Consider the following 23,714-nt stretch of genomic DNA (forward strand, 5'->3'; position numbering starts at 1 on the left):
AATGGGCAAATGATCTGACTCAACAGAAGGGAGCATATATAGGTTCACACTCATTGGGTTCACTAAGGACTTCTGCCACAACTCACTTCATTCACGAGCCCTGTCTACCCCATTGTTGGACAACAGCATCCACCGGCCATGACAGCTACAGCCACCAGCTCGCTAGTTTGCATACAAACAGTTCCAACATCTCCAAGAACAGCTGCCAATGTCCCCAGTAACAATTCCATTGTTGCAGCCCATCCATGACCCTTAAGGTGAATGGCAAGCAAATAATAAAGATGATAATAAACCCCACCAGTGTGAACTAGATTGACATAGACTGGCTGGATGCTGAGGAGAGGCACCAGCTGGGGAACCCCTGGGGAAGAAGACTCAGAGCCCAGGGAGTGGTGGTGGGACAACGATGGGTGGTCAGAGGGGGAAGAAGGAGCAGACTGACGTGTCAGAAGCTGAAGAGGTAACAGGGTTTAGTGAGCAGGAAGAGTCTGTAGCAGAGAGCAGTCCAGAATCAGAGGTAGAAGCGGAGGCTAGAGAGGAGGTGTGGAGAGGCAGAGATGAGGCAGGCTGCTGAAGAAGCCAGGGGCTCCCCCCTCCTGATGTGATCTGCTCACCTCCCCCTGGTCTCCCAGAACCCGGAGAGGTATGCAAAGGGTGGAGCAGAGGCAGAAGCTTTGACAGAGTCTCAGATTGCTTGGGAAGGACCCATAGGAGGAGGAGTCTTAGGCAACTGTGGAAGGCAAGGAACTTCAGACCTCACAACTGACTCACTGGGGCAAGATCTACCAAGAAGAGCTGCTGGGCTCGCTAGGCCTGAGCTGTTTTGTTTCTTTGATAAAGAGCTAACTTCACTGATGCCGTGTGAGTTACTGCAGACACCTGCCCTGACACTGGAGTGTTTTCGCCTGGCTGACATGTGTCCTTGAACTTTGACAATGCCTCTTGCTTGTCTGGATGGATGATAGAGACGGATGGATGGATGGATGGATTGGGTTTGCAGTGAGGCAGTTCCCTCACTGCGAGAAGCCAAGTTACAGGGAACCAGGCAGAGGGCCTTCTCGGTAGTGGCGCCCTCCCTGTGGAACGCCCTCCCACCAGATGTCAATGAGAAGAACAACTACCAGACTTTTAGAAGTCATCTGAAGGCAGCCCTGTTCAGGGAAGCTTTTAATGTATAACAGAATACTGTATTTTAACACTTTGTTGGAAGCTGCCCAGTGGCTGGGGAAACCCAGCCAGATGGACGGAGTATAAATAAATAAATATTATTATTATTATTATTATTATTATTATTATTATTATTATTTATAAACAAGCCTACTGTGCAAAGGTAAAGTTTCCATTCCTTGCTCTGCCCATCTTTGCTGCTGCTCCAGCCCACAGATGGTGCATGGACCTCATCTGACTGCCCAGAAGAATATGAAAAAAGTTCCCCACTCCTGTGATACGGGGATTGTGCTGTACACTTTTTTATATATATACAGTGGTACCTCTGGGTGTGAACGAGATCTGTTCTAGAGCCCCATTTACATCCTGAAGCGAATGCAACCCGTGTGTGCGGGTCGCGATTCGCCGCTTCCGCGCATGCACGTGAAGTCATTTTGAGCATCTGCACATGCGCGAGAGGCAAAACCCAGAAGTAACACGTTCCTGAAAACGCTCAACCTGAAGCATATTTAACCCGAGGTATGACTGTATATACAATGCAACGTACTTCAAACTAGCATGAACTTTGGCTGCATCATGCAGGAATCTCCGCAAAGCCTCCCTGTTGTAGAGGAGGGCGAATAACCTCCAGTGACTTTTGGAAACCTGCTCGACGTCTGAGTCAAACCAAAAGAAAAAGGAACACCCACGTAAATCTTGCTCTCTCATTTGGAAAGGAATCGAAAATAAAACCGCCGGTATCGTAATGCCATTGCACTAATCTGGGGTGTGACTGTGTTTGGAAGACTGCGTAGGGTTCTGGGTGCCTCACCTCAAAAAGAATATTCTGGGGTTTGGAAAGGTTCAGGAAAGGGCCACCAAAATGACCGAGTGGAGGAAACGTTGCAGCGTTTGGGGCTTTTAATTTACAGAAAATGTGAGTTAGATGCGACATGATAGAAGTTCATAAAATTATACGTTGCACGGAGAAAGGGGAGAGAGGGAAGTTTTCCCCCATCTCTCATAGCACTAGAAGTCAAGGAAACCCAACAAAGCTGAATGTTGGAAGATGCGGGACAGATAAAAGAAAGAATTTCTTCATGTGGCACATAGTTAAACTGTGGAACTCACTGCCACAGGAAACAGAGGTGTTCACCAGCATGGACGGCTTTTAAAAAAATTAGACATGTTCATGGGTGGCTACTAAGCCATGATGGCTATGCTTTGCCTCCACAGTCAAGAGCATGGGTAGGCAACCTAAGGCCCGGGGGCCGGATGCGGCCCAAACGCCTTCTCAATCTGGTCCGCGGACGGTCCAGGAATCAGTATGTTTTTACATGAGTAGAATGTGTCCTTTTACTTTAAATGCATCTCTGGGTTATTTGTGGGGTCTGCCTGGTGTTTTTACGTGAGTAGAATGTGTGCTTTTATTTAAAGAGTATCTCTGGGTTATTTGTGGGGCATAGGAATTCGTTTGTGTGTGGTTTTTTTCAAAATATAGTCCGCCCCCCCCATAAGGTCTGAGGGACAGTGGACCGGCTCCCTGCTGAAAAGGTTTGCTGAGCACTGGTCAAGAGGCTGTAATGATCCTGAATACCAGTTGTTGGAGACTACAGGAAGCGAGAGAGGGCTCTTGTATTTGGGTCCTGTTCTGGGTTTCGCACAGGCATCTCGTTGGCCACTGTGGGAACAGGATGCTGGACTAGACGGACCATTGGCCTGATCCAGCGGGCATCCTCTTATGCAGGCATCCCCAAACTCGGCCCTCCAGATGTTTTGGGACTACAATTCCCATCATCCCTGGTCCTGTTAGCTAGGGATGATGGGAGTTGTAGTCCCAAAACATCTGGAGGGCCGAGTTTGGGGGGTGCCTGCTCTTATGTTGCACCATAACACTCCCTTTTTTCCTCCTAGAAAGTAAGGGGAAATGTCTGTGCGTGTTATGGAGGAAATGCCTACGGGTGGCATGCCTACAGATTTTCCTCCTCTAAAAACTACGTGCGTGTTATGGTCGGGTGCGTGTTATAGAGTGAAAATCCGGTAATTGCTCCAGTGGAGTGAAGCAATTCTGGAGCCTGCCCTCCTCCATGAAGTCTAACTTCAGCAGCAACGGACAGAAGCCCAGCATTTGCGAATTATGCAACGCTGCACACTGCGTTATGAATCAGGGCACTTCGGGAAAATGCTCGAATGCTGAAGTAGCTGCGTTAGTAGTGTGTTGCGTATGTAACACACTGTCCTTTCTGCTGCACTTCCGTGTACAGCTGTAGAATCGTGTTTCTTCCTTCCCTTACTGCCTTATCATCAACAGCACAAGCTCTTACTGGGGGAAAGGGGGTTTTTCCTCCCTTGCTACATTCCAGAAGAGGTCACAGTAGGTCAGAACCAGAAGAATATCTGTTGCAGAAGGAGATAAACCAAAGAAAGCCTCGATGGTATTTATGTATGTGACTAGGTAAAGGTAAAGGGACCACTAATCATTAGGTCCAGTCGTGGCCGACTCTGGGGTTGCGGCGCTCATCTCGCTTTATTGGCCGAGGGAGCCGGCGTACAGCTTCTGGGTCATGTGGCCAGCATGACTAAGCCGCTTCTGGCGAACCAGAGCAGCGTACGGAAACGCCGTTTACCTTCCAGCAGGAGTGGTACCTATTTATCTACTGTACTTGCACTTTGATGTGCTTTCAAACTGCTAGGTTGGCAGGAGCAGGGACCGAGCAACGGGAGCTCACCCCGTCGCGGGGATTTGAACTGCCGACCTTCTGATCGGCAAGTCCTAGGCTCTGTGGTTTAACCCACAGTGCCACCCACATCCCTCATGTGACTAGGTACAAAAGGTAAAGGTAAAGGACCCCATGGCAGTTATGTCCAGTCAAAGGCGACTATGGGGTTGCGGCGCTCATCTCGTTTTCATGCAGAGGGAGCTGGCGTTTGTCCACAGACAACTTTCCGAGTCATGTGGCCAGCATGACTAAACCGCTTCTGGCGCAACGGAACACCGTGACAGAAGCCAGAACGCATGGGAACATCTTTACCTTCCTGCCGCAGTGATACCTATTTATCTACTTGCACTGGTGTGGTTTTGAACTGCTAGGTTGGCAGGAGCTGGGATAGAGCAACAGGAGCTCACCCGATTGCAGGGATTCGAACTGCCAACCTTCTGATCAGCAAGCCCAAGAGGCTCAGTGGTTTAGACCACAGTGCCACCCACTCCCCTGCTGTATGTGACTACAGCGGCAAGGATTCTCTGTGCAAAGAAATGGAAGGAAGAGATAACACCCTCAAAGGAAGAAAGGTTGGTGAAAATATTGGAATATGCAGAGATGGCAAAACTGACGGCACTGATAAAGAGAAGCAAATTTAGAATCCTTTAAAGAGGACTGGAAACCCTTTCCAGTCTTTTAAAAAAGTTATTTCCTATATGCGAAGACCACAGCAGGATATGAAATAGCAGAATATATTAAGAAACATGTTAAAGAGGATGAAGTTAGATAAGACAAAACTTTAAAACGCAATTGTATGTAATTTGGGTTATAAGAATCAATGTCACTAGTTTTGTTGAATTGTGATATAACTGTTGAGTAACAAAATGTAACTTTCAATATGGAAAAAGAATAAAATATTATTTAAAAGAGAGAGAGAAAAGAACCTGAAGAATATCTGTAGTAGAAAGAGATAAAACAGAGATGGCTAAAGTGCCTTTCAGGGGCTTCCAAACTACAATTCCCAACATTCTTGAGTAGTGACAATGCTGGCTTGGGCTGATGGGAGTTTGATTCGATTTATTGTATGCCTTTGCCGCTTTTAATTCAAAGGAATCCCAAAGCGGCTCACAAACAACGAATAACAATAACGTGATTGAACATTGCAGATACAGCATCGCTCATATAGGACAATTATCAAATTGTCAGTGCAACAATTGCAATCTACAAGACACCGTTAGTAACTAGAAAACAAGCTAAGCATCACAATTACAGTGGAAGCCGTATGTTACATGATTAACAAATCAATGCACCATTTATAATCTATAAAACAGTGTTAGCAGCATTAACAAGAGAGCAGCTGAAAGATAAACGAAGCAGTCTTCAGACTGTACACACCCCCATGACTCGTAATATCTCCCACTCTATTCAGCTCAATAAAAGGTGTGTGCCCACAGCAGAAGAACATGTGGGATCTACCACGCTGTTCTCCAGTACCTCGCCAATGCCCCCTGTCTCCCAGCCTCTGCCACACTGTGGCCCAAGCCAACCGAGGGCCAGAATACCAGATTCTGCATGATTAAAAACATCATCATGAACCGCCATTTGACCAAGCAGTATTTAGAACTGCACCATCCCATAAAAACACTAAAAGACACAATTGCTTTGCAAGCACCACCTGACAAATTATAATCAGTCCAACACCACCGAATGCCTGGAAGTAGAGGACGGTATTAACTTGGTGCTGAGAAGATAGTAATAATGGTGGTGACAGGGGGCTTCCTTAGGCTAGTTACCAACTCTTGACTTCTCCTACCCCACAAGGTTGTTGTGAAGGAAATATTACCAGGAGTGTGTCAGAAGCCACCGGGCTAGAATAGAGAACCTCTGGATCTTCACGCAGATTTTGCTATCCAAATGATCATTATATAAAAATTCACTTATCCAAACACAAGGATTACGCACCACCGATTCAGATATCCAAACAGCTGGACCTGTGTGTAGTACTTTAAACAAATAAACAGCCTTAAACAAGCCTAACTTTCTGTGTCTTGATGGCCCATGGCAGCTGTTTCACCAGAAATCATGGTGGGAAGGAAGGGAAGAGATCAGACAAATAAGAGAGCATTTTTGCAAAGTTTCGGACAGTTTTCCAGGGGGGTTTTTGTGGTCATTTGGGGTTAAAAATTCTGTGCTCAGAAACGCATTAGAAACTTCCCCATAGGAATCAATGCAAAAGGTTGACTCATTATGTGAATGCTTGCCTAACATACGATTTCCTGAAAACTCATTGTGTTTGTATCAAAAGGTCTCTGGGGTATCATTCTACTGAATTCCAGCTTGCCTCCATTTGTGCCAGTAACCAATTGGTGTCCTCTCATTTTTGTAAGATCCAATAAAAAACGTTTCCAGGTCAGTCTTACTCTTTCCCTGAGCAATAATCTGCACTGACTGGTGTCTGTCTATCTGCTAGACACAACTCTTATGTGAACAAGTCAGCAACGGGGGTCCCGTGGCTCTTCAAATGTTGGGGCCCACAACTCCTACCGCCCCTGATTCTTGGCCATCCTGGCTGGGGCTTATGGACTCAATCAACATCTGGAGAGCCAGGGAGTTCCACATTCCAGTTCATCACATATCCAGTTCTGGGCGCCACAATTTAAGAAGAATATGGACAAGCTGGAACATCTGCAGAGGAGGGTGACCAAGATGGTCAAGGGTCTGGAAACCAAACCTGACTTGAAACGGTTGAGGGAGTTTAGCCTGGAAAAGAGGAGACTGAGAGGAGATATCCATCTTCAAATATCTTAAGAGTTGTCATATGGAAGATGGAGCAAGCTTGTTTTCTTCTACTCTGGAGAAGACCTGAACCAATGGATTCAAGTTGCAAGGAAAGAGGTTCTGACTAAACACCAGGAAGGACTTTATGATGGTAAGATGGTGGAAGGGACTCTTCCAAGGAGCTGTTGACTCTCCTTCCTTGGAGGTTTCAAAGCAGAAGCTGGATGACCACTTATCATAAATCGTATCATATCGTAAAACCTTTATTGGCATCACATACATCTTCCAAAACAAATCAATACAGAATTACCACTTCCCCAGTGGCACAAAACATTTGCTAAAAGAAAGGAGGCAGAGCAGTCTATCGTCACATCTCTTGGTCTCCAGGGAGTTCAGACGTCTGCAGTGTATTTCAACGACAAGAAACCAAATAGAGATATTTAGCCACTAACTTGGTGAGCTCCTGATCATTCCCCAGTAATAGAAAATGTATGACCTCTGACTCTGGTTTGCATTTAGGGAAACAGAGTTGATCTAGAAATTGCCGGTGGATATCAGCATATAGTTTACAACTGAAAACCGTATGTGTAAGGGTTTCCACCAGGTGGTCTTCACATGGCAAGTTCTTTCTCCTTCCACCTTGCCTGAGAACCTTCCACTTGCCATAAATGCTTTAGTTGAGGTTGTTTCCCAAACTTGAGTCTCCAGCTGTTGTTGGACTACAACTCCCATCATCCCAAGCTAGCAGGACCAGCGGTCAGAGATGATGGGATTTTTAGTCCAACAACAACTGGAGACGCAAGTTTGGGAAATTCCAGACTAGGGGATCCTCAGGGTTCCTTTCCAGCTCTACAATTCTATGATCCCTGACACCGAAGCTTGCTTTTCTGCATGCCCACAATGCCAGTTTTCTGGGCTGAGCACAGCTGAGTATCATGATGCAACATGCCCTTCTGGGCACTTGGGAGGAAGGAAGGCCTGCAGCAAGCTATAAATACATAAACGGCACAAGCGAGCAACAGGCACTGGAAACCTGTAGTCACAAAGGTTTCATATGCATGGGGGACCCCTTCCTTTGCTTTCCGTATAGCCACAGCCGCCACTTGCACTGCCGCAGGCCCCCCCAAAACTTGACATGAAAACAGCTTGTCGAAAAAGGAGAGCAAAAGTGCCCCTGACCACCTCCCAGCCCAGCTAGCAACTAGCAACAGGAACTTATCTCGTGCAATACGCGGAGCCCTTCCTTATTTCTCACAGAGGAAGTATGCGCCTTGTTTAGCAAGAACGGGGCTGCACGATAGGCTGCCAAACTCTCCAAAAGCCTCGCTTCGCTCGGCTGTGCGCATCAGAACTGAACCTGCTTTCCCCTCTGGCATTTTCCAAGCGACATGGAAGCCAGGCACCGCTGGTGAAAGGAAGAGGCAAAGGAAGAGGGCTAGGGCACTATGCTTGGCATCTAAACGCAAGGTAAGCTTTGCTGGAATCCAGGGCCGGGTTAGCCCTTTGCCGCACAGCAACATTGAGCATTCTTGCACAAGCCAAGGAAGCCGTGGCGGTTCTGCTTGAGAAAAGGTTGAGGGGGTTTATCAGTTCTTTAGGCTGGTGCAAGGAAGAAGCTCCTCAATGAGGCAAAAATAGGATAGCAGGCAACCACATCTCTGTATTCACCGATTCCAGTGAAAGCAGTGGGCGAGGTGGGAGCTAAACCTGCCCCAATGCCTCACACGCTTTCCTGGCTCATAGGGAGCTGCTGTCTATGGAATAAGACCTTTGGTCCAGGTAGCTCAGTATCGTCTACACTGATTGGCAGCTGCTCTCCGGCACGGGGACATCCTGAGCCTCAGATGGAGATGCTGGAGAAAGAAACTGGGACCTTCCGCACAAAAGGCAGAGATGTTCTGGCACCGAGCTACCTCCCTTCCCTCACCCGTCACATACAGCAGAGTCCCCCAAACTGGGGTCTCCAGCTGTTTTTGGACTACAGTGCCCATCACCCCCAACCACTGGTCCTGCTAGCTAGGGGTGATGGGGGTTGTAGTCCAAAAACAGCTGGAGACCCCAGTTTGGGGGGACACTGTATTGGGGCTGGGGTGAAAGAAAAGGACAGGTGCATCTGTCAGGGCCTAAATTCCCTACAGGGGGCCCTGTGGCTCCCACGCTCTCTCTGAGCATCCAAGCAGTGTGAACAGGAAGGAGATGGAGGAGCATTCTCCAATTGCCTTGCCCTGTTGACCTTCTGGGTGACTCTCTGCCCAGACCCTGCTTCTTTTAGATTTGGAGGGGGAAAGACAAGATAAACTACTTCTTCGCACAATGGAATTTACAGGATGTAATAATAATAATAATAATAATCATCATCATCATCATCATCATCTTTTATTTATATCCCGCCCTCCCCAGCCGAAGCCGGGCTCAGAGCAGCTAACAATAAAAGTAACACAGAATTCTAAAATCAATTCATTTTAAAATCAATTCAAAATCTAATTAATGGTAACCATTGGGCTAGAGTTCTATGAGGATTACCAAAGGACTGTGCCTTGGCCAAAGGCCTGGTGTGACAGCTCTGTTTTGCAGGCCCTGCGGAATGATGTCAAGTCCCGCAGGGCCCTAGTCTCTTGTGACAGAGCGTTCCACCAGATCGGGGACACAGCCGAAAAAGCCCTGGCTCTGGTTGAGGCCAGCCTAACCTCCCTGTGGCCCAGGACCTCCTAGACATTTTTGTTTGAAGGCCGTGAGGTCCTCCGTGGGACATACCAGGAGAGGCGATCCCATAGGTATGAGGGTCCTAGGCCGTATGGGGCTTTAAAGGTTAAAACCAGCAATGGACTCTGGTTTGGCAGGCTTTACAGGAGCATAAGGCTATAGCCAAGGTGACCAACCCTCGTTCCTGTGCTCTGCCTCCTCTGTCAGAGGCAGTGATGCTTCTGAATAGCAGAATACCACTGGAGGGGAGAGGGCTGCTGTGCTTTGCGGTCTGTGTGCAGGATTCCTTTGCGCATCTGGTTGGCCGCTGTGAGAACAGAATGCTGGAGGGCTTGGACCACTGGTCTGATGCAGAAGAGTGGTTCTTACCCTCTTTCCCAAATGTATTAGGCAGGAATGGGGCAAGGAAGATAAGGGGCTCAAAGCAGAATAAGGCAGGCAAGGGGGCAGCAAACATGGCTGCGTCTGGGATGCCTCATTCAGCCCCACGGATAGAGGCAGAAAGCCGTTTTCGCTTGCTTGTTTTTAAGAAAGTCAGAAGCTGTTTGAGAGGCAAATCACTTCCCATGGTATACACATTTTCCTTTCGTCACACTGCTGCCTCTGGCTAAGTGGGTTTTGCAGGTTTCCGAAGCCATAAAAAAAGCCTGCAAAACCCATTCAGCAGAGGCAAAAGCAGGGTGAATTTCCACACCACAAACAGCCTCTTCCAAATTGCCTTTGCAAATTGCAAGACATACGCACAGAGAAAAATGGGTGCATTAACTTCCTGTTCCAAAGCCGAGTAAGAAGCCCTTCGGTGAACGTGTTAAACGAACAATAAAAGCCCTGCATTTCACAGAATACTTTGCATGTCTTGACAAGGTCACACTGGAAGATACGAGAGGCAATTTCATTCCAGTATCTTGAAGCTGACAACTCTCTCTAGAGCCCTTTCTCTCTTCTCTAAGCCTACTTTGGGAAAGGGAGTTCATTTTCCTGACTACCTCTGAAATGAATTACGTTTTTTTAAAAGACACTATACATTTAAAGCACTCCCCTGCCCAAATCCTGGAGCTGTAATTTGTTAAGGGTGCTGGGAATTCTAGGTCTGTGATGGGTAAACTACATTTCCTAAGATTCTAGGGAGGCAGGGTGCGTACACATCTGGTGGGTGGGAATGAGATTGATGCTCATTCGGCAGCAAGTCTGGCTGGAGATCTCCTGTTATCCTTAAGGGTCTGCTCTCTGCAATTGGAGAGGCAAGTTTAGAAGCCCCTTTTCATCTCCTGGAGGGTCACTGTGGAGAACTTTCCACATCGACCTCAGGGTTGCATCCTGCCTTGGTAGTTCCTAGCAGCCTTATATCTAACCTGATGTCCTCCAGCTGTTGCACAAACCCCCATCACTCCTGACTAGGAGTGGACCTCTCAATTTCTGTTCTCCCAGTGTCTCAGTTTCCCCAATCTGAAAATCCAGCTTTCCGTATTTCTGCAGCCATTTGTGAATTTTCTGTTCCTTTGAAAACTCTCGTGAAAATTCGCCAGCATTGTAGTGCAGATTTCTCCCAATAAACCCATTCCTGTCTGCCGTTTTGACTAATGGACGCATTCTAGCGGGCAGGTTCTCCTGATACAATGCATCTTTGTTATGCTATTTTCACTACAATATAATATTACTTAATAGATGCATGTAGAAGGATCATCTCATGGCATCTTCAGGTGTCACTGAGAGAGACTCCCTTTCTGAAACCTTTTCTGAAAACGTAGACATTGCACTGAGCTAAATGTACCAACTGCCTGATTCGGTATAGACCAGTTGCATCCTTTTTTCCTCATTTTGTTGCTGCCTTTTGCTAGTATTTTAACAGCACAATCCTAGTCAAGTTAACCCAGAGGTAACTCCCAATGGATTCAATGGAGCTTACTCTCAAGTAAGTCTGGTTAGGCTTTCAGCTTTTTTCTTTTAAATAAGAAAAGAAATTCAGTTGACCTGGAGGGCAGGATAATAACATTTATAAACGACAAAACAATCAATACCGTATCAGCACAAAATCCCACAGAACAAGGGAGTCCACACATACCTTTTGCCGAAAGGTATGGTGAAGATTTGGAATGGAATGAAACAGAAGCTTGGACTTTCAAGTTAACTGTGTGAGACCCCGACAGAGTAAGTAAAAGTCCCTATAGGCTGATGAAAAACCAGAGCTGGAATTTGGAACAGATGAATACGCCAATTCGTATTTATTTGTTTGACAAAATTTACCAGCTGATTGGTTTTAAAACTAAGCGGTTTACAAGAAATATTAAAATTATCAATTAAAAAAGCCAGATAGATACAATTAATAAGGTTTTAAAATAGTTAATATTAAAAGTATATCTAAAAGAGAGAGGGATTAAAGCGCATCAACATTTATGTGTCCGGATAGGTTCGCCTAAGCAAAAATATTATAGGTAGGTGTCAAAAAGCATACAGCAATAGCGCCTGACAGATGTCAGTAGGCAGGAACCTCCAAAGTGTAGCTGCTGCCACACTAAAATATCAAGTTTGTTACAACTGTAGAAAGAGTATTATGTGGCACGTTTATCAGTGCCTGTTCTGCAGATTGAAGCAGCTGAGTGGGCTCATATGATATAAGGCGATCCTGCAATTTTAGTGCCTATAAATTTCTCATTTTTCAAATCTTCTTTCACCACATTTCAGCATGAGTTTGCAATATTTTTAAGTCCTCATAAAAAAAAAGTTTGCCGGCATTTTAGTGTGTGTTTTCCTTAAAAGGACCGTTTTTGTTTGCAGTTTCCCCTAATACATTTTTACTTTTGTATGTTATCTTCGCTGACATATGGATTTACATGCCAAATTATTAATGAAGAAACCACATGCTGGTTGTAGCCCAGCAGAAACATGTGACCAAAATTTAAAAGAGTTATTAAATCAAAATAAAAACTTGGCCCATATAAGGAATAAAATATACAGGGAAAACAAAATCTTAGATCTCAAAGGAGACAACATGGTATTGTCTAAGTTCAGAGGCCTTCACTGCAAATACAGCTGTGTTAAACATTACATACCTGTCTTAACTGGACAACAGATATCGACCCTTTTCTATATTACTGTGAGGAACTACCACCACTAAAGATTTCTCTAATTATTTTTGTCTGTTTCATACAATTTGCAGTATAACATGTAGTGTTTGGTGTCTTCAACAAAGGGCTACTCTCTGGGGATTTTCTTGAATCTCCCTTCCAGAAAATTAGACTTCATAGTCCAAAAAAATCCAGGGCTGTAACTGTTTTGCAGAGAAAAAGTCCTCAGATAAGTATTTCTCTTCCCCACGGTGCGATTTTAAGCGGGCAAATTACTGGAAAATCTGGATAAAACCATGGTGTATTATTCTGCAGACGGCTCTTAAGAGCTGTGCTTTAATACTGAATTGTAAGCTGCATTTACACAGCAAAATGGACCTCTCAGTCAAGTCCATATTTCCTCAGTAACAATTTACCCCCGGCCTATAGAGTGAGATGAGCGCACAACCCTAGAGTCTGTCAAGACTGGCCCGTACGGGCAGGGGTACCTTTACCTTTATCCGGGTGTTTGGGGAGAATGAACAAGGCTGCCCTTCTGTACACAATTCTGCCACTTCATTTACCGAATGTCTCAGTTTTTTAAAAAAATAAGAGACGACAGCCGCCAACATAAAATAAATTTGGAATTACTCCAGTCACATGTGCTCTTGGTGGGAGACCCAATAAAGAGCAAATAAATCTGTTCTGTATTATCTCCAACTGTTTTAGCTTCAAAACGCCCCAGATTGCCACACCCTATGTCAACCGAGGAATAACCTTAGCCACAAAAAGACCTCTTAGAGCTGGCATCCGAAGTTCCTCACCATTCAATCTGGTATATTATAACACTGACTCCATGGATTTTTCAGCCTTTTAGTTTATTAGTCTGCCAGTGACTTTTTCATAGGCCATTTGGGGGTGGGGGACAATTCCCATGCAGACTCTTTCCTGATTTACACATTTTCGGTCAGAGAATCACAAAATTCGTAGAAGTGTGGGCTTTGAAGGCTAGCTGTGTTTCAGTCTGCATATTGCTTTGGGGAGTGCAAATTAGGCGAGTCTGTGTTAAAATCTGAACCAAGCCTCCGTCTCTTGCTGAAATTGTTATGAAACTAAGCTGTGCCTTATAAAACCAGCGCTGTCTGTTTTAATTCTTGAGGGCATGTGGATATATTTCAGGGAATGGTTTCCATCCCTCTGTGGTTCAACAGAGAGCAAACTGAGGCAGAGTGGGAGGGGGGAAACCCTGGAGAAAAGAGACTGATTTGGGGAGACAGAGTGTGTATTTTGTATGCCTGAGTTTGTGTGGACTAAGTATATTGACGTCTTATTGTCCCTGGTGCCCCAAACACACACACACACTCTTTTCATGCTTTGACTGCAACTTCCTATTATGCAAATACAACATCGGTGGAAAATGCTGTTTTATACATCAGTTCTGGTTGTGGTTTTCGGCCACTGTTGTGACAACTTCAGGGAAGTTGTGAGAACTTAAGTAAATGCATGTGTTTCTCAGACACATGCAGAACGTCAAATAATTAAGAAGAAGGATCAATGCAAAGTATGTGTCTGCTTTCTTCTTCTTCTTCTTCTTCTTCTTCTTCTTCTTCTTCTTCTTCTTCAACAAGCTACTAAATGTTAGTAAGCAAAGCAGGTGCTAACCTGAAGCTTTTGCATCTGTCTGCTACTTTAGCTCTGAAGCTCGCGCTTTGAAGGAAGAACAATGGGGAACACTATAAGAACACCAAAAACCACGCCTGAGATAAATATCACACCCTGGCAATCTGGTAAGTGTGCTTAAATTAAATTAAATTACAATTTCGGAGGAGGAGGAGTGGGAAGGAAAAGGAGACCATAAACTGTTGATGAACAGCCTACATGACATGAACAACAACAAAATGTCTTTCAGAGACAGCATCAGCATATACAGTGGTACCTCGGGTTACAGACGCTTCAGGTTACATACGCTTCAGATTACAGACTCAGGTTAAGTACGGACCTCCAGAACGAATTAAGTACTTAACCGGAGGTACCACTGTAGTGGCCTCAGGCGATGTCAGCATCCCAAACCTCCAACAAGTCCCACTACTGACTCCGACCTGGGACCCCCCTCAAGCAGGACTCAAATCAATTGAGCAGCTGAATTGGGGAGCTGCCATTTTAACGTCCCACACGGCCCCCCGGTCTAATTTTCCTCCAAATCACAGAGCGACACTATGACATGATGGGGAATTAAAATCACAGTTCCATCAGAGTTTGGTCAAAACAGTCTTGTGGATTTTATTAAGGGCTCACTTACCTATACCCACCCCAATAAACTTGAGCATTGCCCTGATCCTAAATCTTAGCTAGTGGGTGCTTCACACTTTTGATGCATCACTTGCAAGCCTTAGTATGCATCTTGCAGACCTTGGGGGCTCAAATTTCAGCGGCACCCTGTGCGACGCCAAAATTCACCCCTCTCACCTTCCACTCTATTTCATAGTTCTGGCACCCCTGAGGCTATGCACCCAGCCCAGTCAAAACTGGTTGCGTTCCCCTAATCTGCCTCTGTATCTCATACCGAAGTCAAGGAGTGCATTTCGAACTGCTAAGTGTGAAAAAGGTTTTATAAGACTTTTTTAAAAGCACACCTTTGCACAAAAGAACAAAGATCTTCTTTACCTTTAAATCGTACGGTCAAGCCCAGCCTGTGGCTTGGTTGTTCCCAAAGTTTTAAGAAATACCAAAAAGAAAAGAAAAAACTACATTAGAGCAGGGGTAGGCAAACTAAGGCCCGGGGCTGGATTTGGCCCAATCACCTTCTCAATCCGGCCCACGGATGGTCCGGGAATCAGCGTGTTTTTACATGAGTAGAATGTGTCCTTTTATTTAAAATGCATCTCTGGATGATTTGTGGGGCATAGGAATTCATTCATTCCCCCCCCCAAAAAAAAATATATAGTCCGGCCCCCACAAGTTCTAAAGGACAGTGGACCGGCCCCCTGCTGAAAAAGTTTGCTGATCCCCGCTTTAGAGAGACACACACCTCTGCAAAGGAGAAGAAATAAGCAACAATGAGGACTACGTTCCACATAATGCTAAATACTGGGATGAGGGAGAGGAGAACTTGGGTGGAGAGTGGAATGGAATATCCTGGAGGCGGGATTGGCTGCTTGACTAGAAATCTGAACAGGGTCACTCCACATAGCAATGTTTTCTCGCAGATCCCACTTGCTTTCCATTAGTTTTCAGAATTTTAGTATCCTTTTTGGAACCTCTCAGGAAAGGGTTAGAGTCAAGGTTTGCGTGTGTGGAGAGGGGCTTTAATAATAATAATAATAGACTATTTATACCCCGCCATTTGGCTGGGCTTCCCCAGCCACTCTGGGCAGCTTCCAACAAAGTATTAAAATACAGTGGTCTGTTAAACGTTAAAAGCTTCCCTAAAGAGGGCTGCCTTCAGATGTCTTCTAAAAGTCAGGTAGTTGTTCTTCTCTTTGACATCTGGTGGGAGGGCATTCCACAGGGCGGGTGCCACTACCGAGAAGGCCCTCTGCCTGGTTCCCTGTAACTTGGCTTCTCGCAATGAGGGAACTACCAGAAGGCCCTCGGTGCTGGACCTCAGTGTCCGGGCAGAACGATGGGGGTGGAGACGCTCCTTCAGGTATACTGGACCAAGGCCATTTAGGGCTTTAAAGGTCAGCACCAACACTTTGAATTGTGCTCAGAAACATACTGGGAACCAATGTGGATCTTTCAAGACCAGTGTTATGTGGTCTCAGCGGCCGCTCCCAGTCAACATGCATGTGGTAGGAACTGACCCTGGGCACACAAAACTCACCATGCGTTAAACAAGACCAGCAACTATGCAAGAATATCCTGCTCATGAGAGCCACCGGCTACAAAATCTGGTGCAATGGATTGTTACAAAACCCTGACAGGCTCTTGGGTCATCTTAACTTGAGATGTCAGGGCAAGTTCTCAGTGTTTGCATATTCGCTCCAGCAAATACAATTGGTACCCACTGTCATCATTGCTCTTAGTTCAGAAACAATAGGCAATTCATCACTAAAAAAAAGAAAAAAGAAAAAGGGGGAGGGAATCAAATTGACTCCAAGCCAAAGCCAGGCGGAACAACTCTCTCTTACAGGCCCTGTGGAAAGAAATCAGATCCTGCAGGGCCCTGGTCTCATGGGACAGAGTGTTCCACCAGGCTGGAGCCAGTGTTGAGGCTAATCTGACTTCCTTAGGGCCCGGGACCTGTAGGGTGTTGCTATTTATGGACCTTAAGGTCCTCCGTGGGACATAAAATGGTAAAGGGACCCCTGACCATTAGGTCCAGTCGTGACAGACTCTGGGGTTGCGGCGCTCATCTCGCTTTATTGGCCGAGGGAGCCGACGTACAGCTTCCGGGTCTTGTGGCCAGCATGACTAAGCCGCTTCTGGAGAACCAGAGCAGCACACGGAAACACCATTTACCTTCCCGCCGGAGCGGTACCTATTTATCTACTTGCACTTTGAGGTGCTTTCGAACTGCTAGGTTGGCAGGAGCTGGGACCGAGCAACAGGAGCTCACCCCATCGCGGGGATTCGAACCGCCAACCTTCTGATCAGCAAGTCCTAGGCTCTGTGGTTTAACCCACAGTGCCACCCGTGTCCCACCTCCCACGTGTCCGTGGGGCATACCACCTCCCCAAAAAAGAGTCTTCCAGAGCAGTTTACAGAGTACTGCAAACAGGACAGTTTTTGTCCTCAGGTTAACAGCCTAGAGACACACGGCACAAAAGGAAAATGTATTGGGAGGGAGAAGAAAACAAGCAAAAATGGTACTGCACCAAGGTTCGACTGCAAACCCCCTCCTGAATGCAAGCGCTATGTTGTGGTCTATCCTTACAATCTCACTTCCCGATAAATTTACGCATGAGCAAGCGGGACATGTAAATGTTATCTTGTGCCTTTATGACGAAGGTGTCCTTGTTTTCTCGGCCGATAGCAGCTGTGCTGCTGGTAGAGGAGCCAGCCAAGTCAAGAGGTACTCAGCCCAACTGCTAACTGAACAGGAAGGCGACCTTGATTTTTCTGACTTCCTGTGGTTTTGCATTTCCGCCCTGCGCTATTTTTAAGCCTCAAACTATTTTTAGACTATTGGCAAGATAAAGATGTACTGCTTGTTTGACATAAGAAGATCAACGTGTCATCGTCTTATTAGATTGTAGCAGCCAGAGGCAGGAGATAGCAGCTATTGTGGCAAAAGCTGGCCTAGTCTTAGCAGTGAACAGGGCTGAATATGTACCTGAAATGCGTTGCCCGCTAGGCTTTGGGAGATGGCATTCAGGTGCCACATAAGTGATGGCAACTCAACAGGGTTCGACAGGATTTTATGCAGGATTTAGGTAGAGGTAATGTGGGCCTCCAATGGTTCTCAAAATAAATTTCTCTGTGCCACACTTTCAGAATAAAAATTTGCTTTCACCACACTGAATTTTTCATTGATTAAAAAAAGGAAAACAAAAAGAAAGAACTCCTAGCAGTGTTTGATTTATAACACAGAAGACAGCGATTTATGGCCAAAGATGGTAGGAAGAAACAATTCCGTCAAAGGAAGATTGGCAATTAAAATTAATGGAATATGCGGAAATGGTGAAACTCACCGGAAGAACAAGAAATCAAGGAGGTAGACTTTTTAAAATAGAATGGGGAAAATTCATTGACTCTTTGAAGACGCATTGTATACAAATTAAAACATTTGAGGGACTGATACGAACACATGCAGTAAGAGAGAATTAAGGGGAAGACAAGGGAAAATTTGTAAATATGTATGAATTGGATATGCAGTAATAAAAAAATAACCGCAGAAAGGAGGGGAGGAAAGGTAAATTAGATTTGTAAAGATTCGGTTTTTCTTGTCAAAATATTTGCAAAAGCTGAAAATGAAATATAAAATTTTATATATATATATATATATATATATATATATATATATATGCTTTCGTAGATTTTCACGGGTACAGGAATGCAGGTTTTGGTGTCCTCGGGTGTCTTCCCGTGTAGACCCTCTCCACAGATAAATTACAGACACCATCCAGTAGCCAAACCAGGGTGGCACCTCCGGATGCTGCACCCCCCTGCAATCCCTACACAGATCTGGCTAGCACAGGCCACAAAACCACAGCTCGCCCCTATACACGAAGCCAAGCCAGAGCACAACCAAGTGCAGTACAGCCATCTTCTCAGAAAAACTCTTCACAAAGTTCAAGAGTTCAAGACACGAAGGCTTTAGCAACTAATCCACACCTAATGACCCACCTAAGTGGGATTCAGGAAATCACTCAAGAAATCACTCAAGATATCCCTCAAGTAATTAAGGAACAAAAGAAGAAAAGGCACACTAGCCTGGGAACCTCCTCTCTGCCCAGAACATTGGAGGCTATACACCACACCTCCTCAACAGTATTTATAGGAACTCAAACACTGAGATCCTGCTCTGTTCCAGTAACAAGAAGCCGAAAGCACCAGCCTGAAGATGACGAGTGAGACCTCGTCGAAACGTCGCCTAGACACCCCAACTTTTACACGGGAAGACACCCGAGGACACCAAAACCTGCATATATATATATATATATATAATTTTATATTTTTTTATAAATTATATATATAAACACATAGAACACAACTACTTTATAATATGACCATGAGACATCCAGAAAGCAGCTACATATTCCACAAAAATAATAATAATTACAGTATATTTTACTAGACTGTACTACACTGAAATGTTTACATTTTTCTTTGATTGTCCTTGAGTTTTCCCATCCTCTCCTGCCAGACCCTTTGAGAACCAGTTGGGAAGAGAGGGTTAGTGGGCAGTCTGCATAGCATTTAAGGGGTGCAGTTCATTCATTATGTTAGACTAAGATCACATCGCCAATGTGAAAGCACATGGCTTTCCCCAGAGAATCCTGCAAACTGCATTTCTTTTAAAGGGTGCTGGGAACCAGAGCTCTGAGAGGAGCAAACCACAGTTCTCGGGATCCTTTGAGGGGACTCCATGTGCGTGAGGCAACACGGCCATGGGAGTTTTGTTTTTTAAGTGCTAGGGCTCAATTTAGGAACATGTGGGGTAAGCATAAATGCAAGGGAACCTTGGGCATGTGCAGAATACATTGATCTCCCCACTGAGTCACCACAGGGACTGAGACCCCCCGACAACAGATATTAAAGGTAGAGCTTCCCGTTCAAAAGATGACATTTCCAGAGAGGCGTCAACATCTCTCACCAGACTTAAGTACTGGATTTGAATCTAACAGAAATGATAGGGACTTCAGTTTAAGAACGGGCCTGTTTACGAACAATTCGGTTTACAAACTCCACAAAACCAGAAGTAGTGTCCCGGTTTGCGAACTTTACCTCGGTCTAAGAACGGAAGTTCATAAACCGAGGTACCACTGTACTAGGATTCACGTTCGCCCACATCTTCTGAAACATATTATTCTGGGATAATAATAAGAATTTATTATTTATACCCTGCCCATCTGGTGGGGTTTCCCCAGCCACTCTGGGCGGCTCCCAACAGAGTAATAATAATAATAATAATAATAATAATGTGATAAAATATCAAACATTAAGAACTTCCCTAAACAGGGCTGCCTTCAGATGTCTTCTACAAGTCAGATAGTTGTTTATTCCCTTCACATCGGGTGGGAGGGCGTTGCACAGGGCGGGCACCACCACCAAGAAGCCCCTCTGCCTGGTTCCCTACAACCTCTTCTAGCAAGGAGGGAACCGCCAGAAGGCCCTCGGAGCTGGATCTCAGTGTCTGGGCTGAACTATGGGGGTGGAGATGCTCCTTCAGGTATACTGGGTCAAGGCCTTGGATGCACCAAGGTTATGACTGGATTCTGGTGAACATATTGACTTCATATTTTGCATCCTTCACCCTTCTTCAGGCCATAGAAGTGACTTCCTTGCTGTCCTTGACAACTACCCTGATCCGGATATAAGCCAACCTATATTTCACGTCGGAGAAAAATTGCGTGTAATATCAGAGTGAGTACCTTCCTATTTTATTCTCAAAAAAGAAGAAGTTTGCATTAAGTTGAAGGACAGCTGAGAAATTCGCGTTATTCAATGCTGTGCTGCCGAGAAGTGGGATTTTGGGTAGGCGTCCCCATCCCCTTCGTGCCACAAAAATTAGCAGCAAAATTGGTTTGCAGCATCAACGGTCAGGGAATATGTGAGGGTCTGAAGAGGAGACCTAAAGGGCTCCCATAAGCTACTGGAAATAAAACATACAACTCTCAAGGTTCTAGTCCATTTGAGCTGGGGGAGAAAATGGTTTCTGAACCCTATCAACGGCAACTGATTTAAGTAGTTTCCAACAAATTCCCCCTCCTCTCTATCTCCGCATGTGAAACTGAGGGGGTGGAGTCACTTTTCCTATGTGTAAGAAACAACCGAAAGTCTCTGTTTTGTAAATAACTGGGCAACAAGGAAAGCTCTGCTGTTAAGGGGTTAGGGCTCTGAGGTGTTTTGCATGGCTCAGGTGATTCAGAGGGTGTTGCTCATAACAGGCGTTTGCTTGTCTATAAAATAATTTAAAAATTGGGTGGGTTTTGCTCAAATTTACCTGATGTGTACCATCACGCATTGGAGACCATAGCCCACAAGCGCGAAAGTCAGCACTTAATGGAACTTTCCTTTTCCTGTTTTGATTCTGCTGAGGCACGAAAAAAAGCTCAGAGAACTTGCAGCCCAAGCCAAAAGCTGTAACTCAAATGAGAGAACGGGCCATGGGGCTACGCCAACTTCTGTACAGAGAGCTACAGAAAATGTTACTTCCCCTATCATTCAACAGTCTGCCTGTTAGAATCAGCAGTACAGGCGCTTGAAAGGTTTCTGCAAAGATCCCAGCTTTGCAGTCAAATATACAAGATGGTGTATATGGGATGGGACGCGGGTGGCACTGTGGGTTAAACCACAGAGCCTAGGACTTGCTGATCAGAAGGTTGGCGGTTCAAATCCCCACGACGGGGTGAGCTCCCGTTGTTCGGTCCCTGCTCCTGCCAACCTAGCAGTTCGAAAGCACGTCAAAGTGCAAGTAGATAAATAGGTACCGCTCCAGCAGGAAGGTAAACGGTGTTTCTGTGTGCTGCTCTGGTTCACCAGAAGCGGCTTAGCCATGCTGGCCTCATGACCCGGAAGCTGTACGCCTGCTCCCTCGGGCAATAAAGCGAGATGAGCACCGCAACCCCAGAGTCGGCCACAACTGGACCTAATGGTCAGGGGTCCCTTTACCTTTACTATACAGGATGGTATCAGACTGACATACTCGGGGTAGACCCACCGAAAACAATGGACTTGAATGAGCCACGACTTGCTTGAGTTTGTCGATTTCGTTGGCGCTATTTAGTATGGATTTTTAGTTAAATATCACCCAGAGCATTCAGGCCCTGCTAAAGTTAGCATGTGAATAATCACAGTGGCTTCATATTAACCTTAACATTTAAGCAACCCAAGGACAGTGTATTCTTCAATTCACTTCCCATACGTCCGGGTTTTCCCGTACATATTGCCTATTCAGCAAAAATCGGCCATTTTCCAGTGTGATTCCCGGATGTGTCCAGGAAAACCTGGACATATGGCAGCCCTATTTTATCCCTAGATAGCGGTGTGCGTCATTCTTTGGAAATGCTTATTAATATGCTAACAATGCCATCACCTTTACTTTATTATTAATATGCTAACAATGCCACCACCTGGACATATGGCAGCCCTGTTCAGGGAAGTTTTTAATCTGTGATATTTTACTGTATTTTTTGTTTCTATGGAAGCCGCCCAGAGTGGCTGGGGAAACCCAGCAAGATGGGCGGGGTACAAATAATAAATTATTATTATTATTAGGTGTAAGGTGAGTTCATCCTATTGAATGGTCAGCCATTCCCAAATATTTTAAAAATGGTTGTGAAAATAAGATTTTTGCCCTGACATGCACCTCTTGTTTACACTGGTGTGTGGCCTGGGGAGACTTTTGAGGGCCGCACAGAGAGGCTTGGAGGGCCACATTAGGTCTCTGGACTTGAGAGTCTTCATCCTTGACCTAAAGTAGCACAGAGAAATGATCTTCCTCTTGTAACGGGCATGTGGGTATTCCAGACAGATGACAGAGTTGTAAATTGCAAATCTCCGGCAGAGAGAACAGCGAAATGAGCAGCTGACATATGATTCGGGGGGGGGGGGAGAGAGATGTTACCTCATCTGGAAACAGGAAGTCTCATTAACTTTACTGAGTTTCTTTTTTTATACAACGGGTGGAAAGAGGAAGTCTATTAGTTTCACTGATGAGCACCTTTATCCCTCATATGTCTGTCGGAGTTCACAACCCACAGGGATATATTTTAGACCATTCTCCCCACTCGCCTTGTTTCGCTACAATGACGGTAAATTTCAATATGCATTTCATCTCTCTCCCTCTCTCTCTCTTGCAGCGAAGGAGGCTGGTGGAGAGCCCGTTCCCTCACTACAGGTCAAGAAAACTACATCCCAGAAAAATGCGTAGCAAAAGTTTACCACGGGTGAGGAAACTCCCAGTGGTGTCTTGGCACAGCTGTATTTTGTGCATCATATAAATGTGTCAGGTAGCGGTGTCGGACTAGGATCTGGGGATCAGGGTTCAAATCGCCACTCAGCCATGAAGCTCACTATATGACCGTGGGCCTATAGTCCTAACCTGCCTTACAAGGCTGCTGCGCAGATAAAATGGGGAGGAGAACTATGTAAGCCAACTTGGGCTCCTGGGAGGAAAAATGGGATACAAATATAATTGATAATAATCATAATCTGTATAAAAAAGCTAGACAGACAGACAGATACAGTAGATGATAGATGATAGATAGATTGACAGATCGATAGATAATAGATAGATGATAGATATAGATGATAGATAGATAAGATAGATGACAGATAGATAGATAGATAGATAGATAGATAGATAGATAGATAGAGAGATGATATAGATAGATAGATAGATAGATAGATAGATAGATAGATAGATAGATAGATAGATAGATGATAGATAGATGATAGATAGATGATAGATAGATAGATAGATGATGATGATGATAGATAGATAGATAGATAGATAGATAGATACATAGATAGATAGATGATAGATAGATAGATCGAAAGATATAGATAGATAAATAGGTAGATGATAGATAGATAGATGATAGATAGATAGATGATAGAAAAAAGTAGCAGTACCAAAAATACATTACAGTGGTCCCTCGGGTTAAGTACTTAATTCGTTCTGGAGGTCCGTTCTTAACCTGAAACTGTTCTTAACCTGAAGCACCACTTTAGC

General features: G+C 45.1%; 2 protein-coding genes across 2 annotated transcripts in view; one reads left to right on the top strand and one right to left on the bottom strand.

Moving 5' to 3' along the window:
• TG (thyroglobulin) overlaps positions 1-23,714 on the bottom strand; it is a 175,230-nt gene that overhangs the window by 39,747 nt on the left and 111,769 nt on the right. The gene's annotated exons all lie outside the window — the stretch shown is intronic.
• The window catches only part of SLA (Src like adaptor), a 28,087-nt gene continuing 12,019 nt past the window's right edge, over positions 7,647-23,714 (top strand). Inside the window, exons 1-4 of the mRNA XM_083450720.1 lie at positions 7,647-8,093; positions 14,067-14,160; positions 20,302-20,401; positions 22,840-22,926. Coding sequence (XP_083306846.1) covers positions 14,097-14,160; positions 20,302-20,401; positions 22,840-22,926 — 251 coding nt within the window. The 5' untranslated portion in view covers positions 7,647-8,093; positions 14,067-14,096. The remainder of the gene's footprint in view (positions 8,094-14,066; positions 14,161-20,301; positions 20,402-22,839; positions 22,927-23,714) is intronic.

Source organism: Podarcis tiliguerta (genome assembly GCF_965153285.1).
Source record: "Podarcis tiliguerta genome assembly, chromosome: 7".
Lineage (NCBI taxonomy): Eukaryota > Metazoa > Chordata > Lepidosauria > Squamata > Lacertidae > Podarcis > Podarcis tiliguerta.